The sequence below is a fragment of the Megalops cyprinoides genome, chromosome 10 (genome assembly GCF_013368585.1).
Source record: "Megalops cyprinoides isolate fMegCyp1 chromosome 10, fMegCyp1.pri, whole genome shotgun sequence".
NCBI lineage: Eukaryota > Metazoa > Chordata > Actinopteri > Elopiformes > Megalopidae > Megalops > Megalops cyprinoides.
This window is the reverse complement of record NC_050592.1, coordinates 37,650,650-37,662,716: the sequence shown is the minus strand read 5'-3', so window position 1 is coordinate 37,662,716 and position 12,067 is coordinate 37,650,650. Positions and strand designations below refer to the sequence as shown.

At 42.6% G+C, this 12,067-nt stretch overlaps 1 protein-coding gene across 1 annotated transcript; it reads right to left on the bottom strand.

Annotated features, from left to right (window-relative positions):
* Positions 1-7,330: 7,330 nt before the first annotated feature.
* Positions 7,331-10,650, bottom strand: fignl1 (fidgetin-like 1). Its single transcript, XM_036539752.1, has 2 exons — positions 10,574-10,650; positions 7,331-9,319 (listed from the first exon to the last, which is right to left on the bottom strand). The coding sequence occupies exon 2, from the start codon at positions 9,303-9,305 to the stop codon at positions 7,332-7,334; it is 1,974 nt and encodes a 657-aa protein (XP_036395645.1). The 5' UTR covers positions 9,306-9,319; positions 10,574-10,650; the 3' UTR covers position 7,331.
* Between the last annotated feature and the right edge of the window lie 1,417 nt (positions 10,651-12,067).

Sequence of the window (12,067 nt, the reverse complement as noted above, 5' to 3'; positions counted from 1 at the left end):
AGAAACTCTTTGACATTGGTCATTTTTATACACTGTTCAACAATTGTGTTTTTTTTTTTAAGAAAGAGCTAAATTACTAGAATTTTATATCCTATATTGGGGAAAGTTGAGGATTCTTTTACCTCATTGACATCAACTGATTTGAATTTTAATTTTAATTCAAAATGATATTCTCTCAATGACATGATTCAGTGCTCCCAAAATAAGCAAGAGCACTGAACAGCTTGTTTAGTGATACAGAACAAAACAAGTATTGTATTAATGGATTTAAGGAAATAAACAAAAGGTCATGGTGTGTAATGTAAAACATAAAATTGATATTTTTATATTCTTAAGTTGTATGTATGATTAAAATATATCATCCTTTTTTATCCTGTGATTAGTGTTTTCTTATTTAGAAACCTAGAAAAGTAAAACAAGGGCAAAATGTTCGAGTGTACCATTTAAAACATTTCTGAACATGAAGTCAACTGCTGTGTGTGCAGTTTCATCTCTGTCTCTTCTGTTTAATTAGTTCTGTATATTGTGTAAAAAAGTTTTGTAATGTATGCTTGTTTTGTGGTGTACTGCCTCTCCTCACAGCACAACCCAGGGTTCAGGTTTGGACTTCAAGGGCTGTCTGTGCCTAGTAATATGTAATGGACTGTAAACTGCATGTATATACAGTGTAAAATATGTCTATCATGCACAAATATGCATACAATGCACTGTTATTAATTAGGAGCCACTGGTTTCAGGATAACTGTATCAAATTTTATTTGTTTAAACTGTTGAACAACTTTGGAAAGAAAGCTTCTTATTGGCAGTTCGTTAACATTTGGCATTTCAGTAGCATTGATGGGTTTACCTCAACATATTGTGGTTGAGGGATGATAATAGTACCATTGATTTATTGCCCAACACAAGTTTGAGGTAATGGCATCAGAGGTGCAAAATACAGGAGAACCTTTTGCTTTCTGGGTTCTTAGTGTCAAAATATTAAATAAGTCTAGTTTTGAGAAAAAAGAATATCCCATGACAATTTTTGTTGAATCACTATTTTCACCAAACTGAGCCATAAATAAAATAAAATATGGAGTTCTGTGTAGGTCTAATTGAAAAAGTGTTGACTTCATTTGCTATGATCATTATTTTAAAAATGTTGAGGTACTGTACGCACTCCCTGTTTTGTTCTTAATTTGATTGAAAAAAAGATATGCTTGCAAAATATCAATAAAAATTATGTTTTTATCAAGCCATAGAAGACTGAATTTAAGCTCTTTTGTTCATAGGACAGCAGTATACCGTGGTCTGTTTGTGGCAAACTGGACGCTGTATATTCAGTCAGTGCTTGTATATGTAACACCTCAGTATGGCAAATGAGTCATTTAGTGATATCTGATTTCATTTTAAATAAATTATTAAAATAAAGAGCATAACTGGAAATTACAAATAAAATATGTTGGCAAAAGTTTAAATAGTTCTTGAGATGCAAAATCTATTTTCAGGTCACCAAAAGTGGCATGCCAAAAGGTGCATTTTCACTACTGTCAGTGTCTTTCCAGTCCTCTGTTCAGACTCTTGTCTACAAAGCTACATCAACATCACAAGAATCTTCAGTTCTTTCTGTAAAATAACCTTATCATGTTTAAGTAACTTAGGTAAAATTAAATGAATATAATGATTATTACTGCCAAAATGTACATTTTTTTCAGGGGAAATGACACTGAGTAGCATTTTACAGTGTTTAGAGCCACCTCTGTGAAAGAAAATGTAGTTGATATAATGAAACTGCCAAATGGATGGCATCAATCTGGGCTCTCAGGACGCTTCCATAGCTCCCTCATCTGACACACAGAAAGTGCCGGCACCCAGTGAATCATTGGGTTTTTGCTAAAACATCAGGCAGTGGGTAAGTATTTTCTACTCCTTGGCCAGTCTGCCACACAGAAATATCATGCCACCATTTCAGGGGGAACAAAGACACACAAAGGATGTGGTATCACAACAGATGCAAAGACACCATACTGCAAAAATGGAATAATTATGGCAGTTTGATGGTGACCTGATAATGAAAGATTAAAGGTCAAAGGATGACACTGAGGTGGAAATGGAGGGATCCACACCAAAGGTGCTGCTCTCTTTAGGGGAGGGAGGGATAGACTGCCCTCTTTAGGAAGGACAGGGATAGACTGATCTTGTTAGGGGAGCGAGGGATAGACTGCTCTCTTTAGTGGCAGAGAAGATGCAGGGAGATATCAGCATATTGTGGGCAGTGGCATGTGTACAGGAGGCTGGAATAGATAGCACATTCTTCAGGGACTCAGGAGCACGAGGAGCTCGTGCAAGGCTGTGGCTCAAGCAGAGAGCCCGGGCCTGCCCAGTGAGGAAGCTAATCAACCCTGCACAGGGACCATGCCTACCAGATGGCTGCTCTGTGATTGGGCAGAAATGGGAAGCAGCTGCAGCCAGAGCTGCTCCCCCACGCTTCAGTGGGAGTGGGCTGCAGGGGGACAGCATTTGCATAGGAGGGATAATCTGGTCCCCTGCGTGGATCTCAGGCCCAAATCAGGCCTCTCACTTCCTCTTTACCCACACTTCTCCAGCCCATTAACTGATTTCTCTTTTTAACTGCATTCACAAAGGCCTGCACCAAGGGGAATTAAGAGACACTGCACAAACTAAACCCATCAATCAATCAAAATAACCAATAAGGCAGTAAAGGGAAAGAAACTTGCATATAAAGTTTTTTATTAGCGTTATCTTCAGCTGAGTTTGCACAGTGTGGCCACGACTGTAAAAACTTGCTATTTAAGTTGTTTAATCTTTGTTTAAACATGATAATGTGGTGGTCATGTTGACCAAGTTCCAAATTAACTGAGAAAATCATATTCTTGTAAGCGATACAGTCATCAAGTCTGGATTTTTTAAGTGATGTTGTGCTAAACTTGTGCCTTTTTGAAGATGGTAAACTCCCACCTGTGACTGCTCTCCTGCCCCCATCCTGTCGTGAAGGAAAGCTCACTCCTCCATGGCTCTGGACTCACTGAGGTTTTAGCAACCTGTTTAGAGAAGTGAGATTACACAGCCAGGATCTGATGCAGGATTAAAAATGGGCAGTGGGAGAGGAGATTCCCAGCCCTGCAGCGGAGCGTTGATGGCCGCGCCTCTCCAGGCAGCCCTGGCTGCCTCCAGCCCCTGCGCTCCTGCAACGCTTTGATCAGCCCTCTGGGAAGCCTGCACTACTTGCACTGCTGGCGTCTTGTACAAAGTTTCGAAGCAGTGGCCAGCCACGGAACTTGGGTTTCATCTGAAATATTCATCACCGGCTTGACAAAAAGATTAAAAATGGATGAAACCCTTTTTCATGGTCTTCCAGGTTTTTCAAAGATTGTTTCATGAAAATTACATGACAATTTTATCTAATGTGTTTGCAACCTATAATCGGTGGCTCGACGAGCTGTGCAAGACACTGAGTGCTAGAGGAAGGGGACAGGAAACAGACATCTGACTCCCTGAGGACACACTTCAAAGATCCCAGATCCTGCAGAAGGATTGGTGCATTACAGCAGGATGGTTTGGCATGGGGGCAATGACACTCTACCCCCATGATTCGATCAACTCTCCAAAGGAACTCTGGCCCCCTTGTGGAGCACAGAACTCAGCCACTGTCAGAAGGCAGCTCGTAAAGTAAGTAGAGCAAAAGGCAAAGAGAAGATAGCAAAGAGAAGACACTGCCACAGATACAGTAGCCAACAACTGAATATAGAGGGGCTTTTTTCAAAAACGCTACTGTCTTAAGCACATCTTTCATCTGAATCATATTTCCTGAAATGCAAAAATAAAATGTTAACTCCACCACTGACTACTCTCAATTTTGGTCAGTATTTATGATATCATACATGCAGTTCTTACAGTGTTCTCCTGTCAGTAATCTAAAGTACTGCTGGTTGTCTTTAAATTTATTTCATTTTGAGAAGACAAACGTTTTCTGAAAATCAGACAATACTGATCCATCCATTGATTTGCTTGCAGAAGAGTTACCATTAAAACGATAACACAGTATGAACACAATACCTTTCCAAAGTGCAGAGTATTCCGAGTAAGAAGAACGAGCCAAGTGTCCACTTCATTTTTAATGTGTGCTATGCCATTGATGAAATGTGTAACCCCATAGTTGGACTAACTCAGAATTTAACTAAAATGAAAACTACATTTATGGGGCCGCTGTGTGTTTATTTCTCTATTGTTCGCTTTATTATATTTATACTGTTTTTGTGCTCATGTTTTACAAGAAGTACAGACTCTACTTCAAAAAATGTTGGTAATTCCACCTAAATAAAACCTACTAAATTAAATCAGTGATCCATTTTACTGAATGAGTGGATAAAACAGAAAAAACTGCAAATGATTTTTTCTGGCTGATGCCGAAAAAAATGCCTAATGTCAGACGAGACACTGCTGCTGTGCCCTTTGGTATGGAACCTACACCAGGCTGTTAATAAAACACAGAGTGAGGTCACTGTGCCACCGCCAGATGTGATGGCCACCTTGTGTGTTACGCTGTTCCTGATCTCAAGGCTGCCACTGTGGGAGTGGAAGCAGCCACCCAGGGAAAGAGGGACCACGGCTTCCCAAACCATGCCTGCACAAGCCAGCACTATTCTGGAGACAATTTCCTTAGCTTCAATAAAAAAAAAAATAAAAAAAAAAACAGACCCAAAGGTCACCTTATGTGAACAGCAAAACCACTGCATGCTACCCATACTTTTTCCTCTGAAGCTCATTAATGATAAGAAATTATATTGTGGTTAAAATTAGGCTCAGGAAGTGGATATGAACTAAGGACTGCCACTGCAGTTAGACCTTATTCATATGATCAACATTTGAAGTGAGTTGATGAGGATTTTGGCTCCACTGACAGAACAGTGGAGAGAGTGTCGGTGTGCTAGGCTCATTTGGATTTTACTGAACCCTCTCACCTCTGCTCTGTGCCCCTGGCTAGACGGTGTGACCGGCAGCACCATCTGGGCTCACAATTTGAAATCCATCATGCTCTCCTGCCCTAAGATCCCAAACACAGAACCCTTACATGGAGGCAGAAATTACAAACTGCCGTTCCTTTCCATGCCACCATGCGAGACAGTGTGCTCTGCCAAAGCTGCAGTGTTGGAAAGGCTGAGGACTGTTATGAGAGGTCATCTGCAAACACCATCACACATATGAGGAAGAGACCAAACACTTGAGTGTCATCACAACACCATCCAGTCTTCCAGTGCTTATTAAACCACTGATTCAGTCAGATGAATCCTTGCTGAATGTCAAGTGGTCAAGTGTTGGAAGAGCTTAATTCCAGCTTCATAAGCCAAGAATTGGATGATTCAAATGGATACATCTTACAAGAGGCAGGCCTGAAACTTGCAAGCATGGCATTTCGAACCCCACTGGCTGCACCTTCTGTATTGACCCTCTAAAACCAAACTGAACCAAACAGCAATTTAGGAATACATTTACAGACTGAAAAATCAATAGAATGACAAATACTTGTCCAGCAAAACAATCATCCTTCCTGTGTGAATTTCTAAAAGGCAATTTTTCTTTTTTTCCCCCAGATAACTCCAAATCACATCCCAACTAATCCCAGTCATATGTCAAATGTCCTTTAACGTCAGTAGGCACACCATCCATGAAAGAGAGAAAATAAGAGGGAATTGTATGGTTTCCATCTGCAAAAATTATTTTCAAATTGCAAGTGTGCCCTACTCAGCAGTTCTTTATTAACAACACTGTCCCAGAACAGCACTCATTTTCCCATAATTCCCTTGATTTCAAACACTACTGTCCCAAAGCAAAACACATTTTCCTTAATTCCAAACCTTAACAGGTTTTGCCATACTTTATCCAATGGTCTCATGACCAGTGTGAATGACCAGAGTGAAGGTGAGGGGAGTGGGGGAGGGGGTCTGTCACAAGACCAGGAAGCAACCTCCATTGCCTAACTTCCCCTGGCAAATGTGTCCATTCACTGTGCCAGGACTGCTTCCAGATCGCCTCAAATCTCCACTTTAATTCCTCAATTGCATTGATAAAACCAAACCACTATAAACATATATGCATGCCCTCCTGCCACCTCCAAGACAACCTAACTTAAAACAATGATTTCCTATTGACTTCACGCTTTTAACCCTCATACATGTACAGAATCCATTACTTCATCTCTCCTGATAAAATCACATTTGCAAGTCATATTGTAATTCATTCACAACAAAACAGAACGAAAAAATCATAAGCAGAACAAAAATAAGCAGAACAAAAATAAGTGCCTCAGTGCATCCTGGGAAATGAAGGCCAAAAGGTAAGAAGAAGAAAATGTACCAATTCACAAAAATTTATAGAAATATCAGCATTTAGGCAAAACAGAAAATGGTTTCACTTGTTCCAGACTGTCCGCTGTTGATTTTGTCAGGAAATAGAAGGTTTCCCCTTTGTGAAACTAGTTCCTTGCTTTGCAATATACAAACCCACCAAGCTGCTGGCAGCTGAAGTTACCTATCCAGCTCTTGTTTGGATAACATCATCCATTTAAGAGGAAAAAGGGAACAGAAATGCACATCCCCTGACTTCTCTCAGAGAGACTTGCCTCACTTCCTCTGTGTGAGAAGGAAGCGTGGTCATTCACACTGCAACTCAACAGCAATTAGGCAACTTTTTTAGGGATACAACAACTGAGGTATCTACTGCAGTCACTTCTGTCTGATTATGAAATGATCCTGCATTATAAACATGCAAAAACAAGCTAATTATAAGATTGCTAGTATTTTATCAACTGAACTTGGATTTTGATGGTCACCTTATCTCCCTGCAGTACAGGGAATCTCGCCACTAAACAACATAAAACCAAAATTACTGTATAATTTCTTTATTCAAACCCCCATATAATGGTACAATGGTCAATAAATGAAGTAACAATATGCATCTCCAAAGTAATCAGTACAAAACAGATGCAAATTATTTGGCCATTTTTATCAAATGGTTACAAATACCTAACCTCAAAGCACTTCATAGGGCAACATTTCCAATTTCAATGTAAAACACAGAAGACATCCATCTTTCTATCAGTTATTTCCAGGAGCCTCTGAATGAGGAAGACTCAGAAGGGTGAATTCAATAAATATTTGTTATCCATTAACTCATCCCCTTGGAGAACAAAACAAAACAAATTTCTGGATAGGGTACATTCTGTTCAATTAACACCAAAAGAAATAGATGTGAGGTTCTGAAAAACATTTCCATGCTTTCTGCAATGCTTCCAATTGGAACAGGACATCCAGAGAGGCCAGGCTTGGTCCGGTTTAGCGACCACAACCGAAAGTCTTGTTCCACTCTTCATAGAGCTGGAGGTCTTTGGGAGACACACTCGGCCGCACAGTCTTCAGGGCCTCCAAGAAGTCAGTATAGAGGATGGGGCGTACCTGCTCAGGCGAGATGGTGGCAATGTCAGCAACCTGGATGCTGCGGATGGGGCCCAGCGCCGCCTCCCGGCAGAGCTGTGTCATGTCAGCCCCAGAGAAGCCTTCAGTGCCATCCACAATGTGCTCCAGCTCCTGCGACTCCAACCGGCACTTCTCCCTTGACATCAGCCGGGCCACAATCTGCTGCCGTGCTGCGGCTTCAGGGAGGGCCACATACAGGCGCTTGGCCAGGCGTCGGCGTGCTGCCTCGTCGATCTCCTGGGGCCGGTTGGTGGCCCCCACCACCAGGATGCGGTCGTCTGCTGCAGTGGCCGCACCGTCCAGCTGCACCAGGAACTCAGTCTTGATCCGACGTGATGAGTCATGCTCGCCGTCTGTGCGCTGTGAGAGCAGTGAGTCGATCTCATCAATGAAGATGACAGCGGGCTGGTGGCAGCGGGCAATGGCAAAGAGGGCCCGCACCATCTTCTCCCCCTCGCCGACCCACTTGGAGGTGAGTGAGGAGGCACTGATGCTGAAGAAAGTGGCCCCTGACTGACAGGCAATGCACTTGCCGATTAGTGTTTTGCCTGTCCCCGGGGGGCCGAAGAGCAGGATGCCCTTGGGTGGGCCCCGCAGGCCTGTGAAGATGTCCGGCCGCAGCATGGGCCACACCACAATCTCCTTAATGGTAGCCTTGGCGAACTCCAGCCCGGCAATATCATCCCAGGCCACAGGGGGCCCGTGGTCCATGATTTCACTCATGATCAGCTCAATGATCTTTGGCTCAAAGTTCTTAAGCCGGTCATCCACAGGCTGCGCCGCTTGGCCGTGTCTGCCTGAATCGCCGCCATACCCATCCACCTCCTGTCTTGGCATGGGTGACACAAACTTAGAGAAGGCCCCCCGGGACCTGTTGGCCCCCAGGGACTTCTTGAGCGTGATGGGGGGACCCAACAGGTGACCCCGCTGGGGCTGCTGGTTGTGCTTCTTCTGTTGGGTCACGGCCAGCTGCTCTCGAGCCGATCTGAAGCTGGTGGCGTGACTATGCTCTCCTTTTCTCCCAGGACCATCAAGACTCCTAGTGGTTTCCAGCCCTGATCCCCTGTCATCCTCCCCATACAAACCATAAAAAGTCTTCCGCTTTGCAAAGTTCAAAGATGTGAACAACCTAGGCTGGTAATCATGCAGGTAGCTACCCACAGAGGAGTTAGCATGTACTTGAGAAAGAGGGCCAGTACAGCAGGGAGGATTAGCACCAAAGATGGGTGTCGCCGCAGGTGGGGTCTTGCAAAGAGAGGAGAACGTGGGAGCACTGGCATGAGAGGAAGTCACGGAGTAGGATATGGAGGCCACCTCATGGCCCCGCTCCGAGGCATCTGGGTCACCAGGAGAGGCAACCAAGTGCAGCCCCACCAGCCTGGCCCCTGTGGTCGGAGGTGATGGAGAGGTGCTTGCGTTCCCACCGGCCGTCGCCCCCCCGACCACAATGTGGGCATCTGCCACAGCAATGGGAGGGCGGCCGCCCCGCGCCATCCTCTGCACACACGGCAGTGTCAGTACACTCCCCAGCAGCAGGGACGACTGCCACCTGTCACTGTTGTTCTTCTGGCCACGTGCCAGGTGGAGGGCACTGTCTGCGTAGTTGTTCAGCCCTGCGTGTGGATTGTCCGAGTCCATCACGGCTGCGTACTGCTCCGAGTAGGTCCCCAGTAGCCTGGCCACGGTGGCCGGCAACAGCTCCGTGCTCATCCATGCATAGTGAACGCCGAGGATGTGCGCCCGGTAGGTGTCCGCCTGCTGTTCAGGTGAACAGGTGCCAGATGAAATGTCAAAGGACCTCCTCTGCCACTCGCTCAAGTGTGCTGAATGCATGCCTGATGTGGTTCCTGCATGGCACAGCCACAGTAAACATTAAAAATACACGCCAGAAAACACTTGCTCAAACTGCAGGAAGCCAAAACATACAGTGTTCTGGGCATATATGAGAAATTTACTGCCTTTCCTCAGGGAGGAAATGTCACTATTGCATACTAGCATTACTATTGGATTAACAGCCACAATGATTAAGAAACAACTGGCTAGGTAACTAACTAACTGTAAATTCAGGGGCTGGCCATTGTGTAGTAAGTGTATTAACAGTAAGTTAACATTGTGTATGCCAAGTAAATGCAAATCTCTGTATGGCTTGGTATAGCCATGCAAAGGTGTTTACAAACTATCTAATTAGTTCCGGCTATAATAATCTATTCTCAATCTTAAAGTTTTCTTGAGATTTTAAACAATAATGTTTTGCTACTGGCTACCTACCTAGTCAGCTGCCCATGTAAAATAGTTTGATCTATATAACTGAATAACATCAGCTGACTAAATTAAATACTGTATGGCTAATTTAACAGTAATTTAATTACAATAAGTTAATATATTTCACACATAAACACAGTTTCACAAGCTAGCTAGCAAAGTGTCTTTGGTTTGTTCATCTGAAGGACGCCAGCGAAGTGGCTATGTCAGCTCACGCACAAGTTGGTAGTTAGGCTAGTATATAAACTACTCAATCAAGTACTCAGCAACTTTAATCTCAATTTGGGTTTAGTCAGGTTGCTAGCCACTAGTTAACGTTGTGAACGCAAATTTGCACGAACACTGAACAGCTAACGTTAGCCAGCATCATAAATCATCAAAAGCTGAGTTGTCATGTAGCTAGACCTATCTTACGCTGAAGCATAAACTAGCTAGCCAGTTACTAGCTTCTATCCATTGGCTGTCTGAGGCCATTAAGGAGTTAGCTCTAAGGTTTCAGAGAGATTGTTAGCAGGCTAGCAACACAGCTATCTAGTTTATTCCCATTTGTTAGCTAACAAAGTAAAACTCTGGGACTTAACGGCTGTTGTAGCTACTTAGGTATATTGACAGGTTAGATGGCTAGCTTAGTCAGACAGGCTGCCCAGTTCTGTCAATTCTACCATTCTGTCAAAGCTAGCAAGCTAGGTAGCTGGCTACTCTGTGTGTAGCCACAGCTCACCCTTATGTTAAAACCTTCACGGGGAAATCAAAAATCAGTGCTCGATCGTTATGTTAATTAGGGAAAGCCTTTCTGTAATCATTTCTATCCACTATGTATTGTTTCGGAGTTCACTCACCTCAGTTTAACTACGTAACTTTTCAAGTTTGCTGCTTAACTACATAGCAGCTTCCCGCTCCGTGTTCTTAAAGTTGCAGTACACTCTCTTTACCTCTGTAAAGGAAACTGAAAAGGTGAACGAGGCTCAGGACAACAGCGACGCCTACAGGCTACAATCTCACGGTCCCACATAATTGTGAAATCAATGCAAATTCTATGGAGTGTATGTTACTGAGTTTTTGGTTTCGGCTGCTTTACTACGGTATAAAATCATATATATATATACACACACACACACACACACATATATATATATTATAGATATGGACCTATAGCAACCATAATTGGGTGCGGTTATGCAAAATGAATATCTAAATTGTTGTCTGTAATTGTTATCAGACAAAACCTGCATTAATCTTGCTTCATAGGGGTGTTCAGTAGGGTTTCAGGCAATCCTTCAAGGCTGGCATAGGTTCATACAATATGTAACTATCATTTCATTGACTCTCAGTGTTGTAAATGTTCTGACATTGGACCTTTACTTCAGAAGTACAGCTGGCTGCTAATGTACAGTACATTATTTCAGCGCTGAGATACCTTCCAGTGCCTTATTACAATATGAACTGTGTTTATCTGGGACATATCAACCACCAGATGCCGCCAAACACTACTGAGTAAAACCTCAAGTAAGTCTGGCACTTCTTTTAAAATACTGCTTTTAATATGAGGAAACAGATTACAAAGTTTTCTTTGGCATCTGGTATGTATGTGCAGGGATTGAAAGCACTCTAAAAATGACACAACAATGACATTTATCTCTGTGGAACATTTATTTTAAAATGGCAATATCATTACATAAATATACAGTATGATCATGAGCTTCTAAAATGACCATATATAAATTCATATGTTTTCACAAATAGTATTGTGTGACAGTAGTTCATTTAGAAAATACCAAATAAGTGATAGTGGTGACAACATACTTACTGTGTATTAAAAACAACGTCAACAACAACAGCCATTTCAGTAAAACTCACACCTTTGATGTCAATGGGTCTGATGTGATACTATTGTCCTCTTTCAGGGATTGGTCTAGATGTCCTATGTGACATATCTGAGCCAGTCGTACATGACTGTATTTTTGTAATATTAAAAGGAACACACCCTTTTCACCCTGCAGTGATCTATGCATATATGTTAGGATCAGGCACCATTGAGTACTGTTGTGTCTTTACTGGTCCAGTGGTATTAAGTGATAAAAATAGATATGGTTTTCAACAGGTGAGTATACCAGTGCTACTATAGCAAAGGCCAGGCAGGTGAAATGTATAACCTTCAATTATGAGGACTGCAATAAAGTGTTTAATATGGTAATAAACAGCCCTCAGTTCATCATACTCTAAACACTTTATAAACTGCTCATTCCATCACTAAATGTAACACTCAAATTACATTCAACCTTCAACTGTTTGGAATATTAAAAACAAGTACAGATTAAAATCAAAACCATGAC

Bases quoted from the DNA above. Each gene is read 5' to 3' on its own strand.
- fignl1 (XM_036539752.1), bottom strand. From the start codon at position 9,305: ATGCATTCAGCACACTTGAGCGAGTGGCAGAGGAGGTCCTTTGACATT.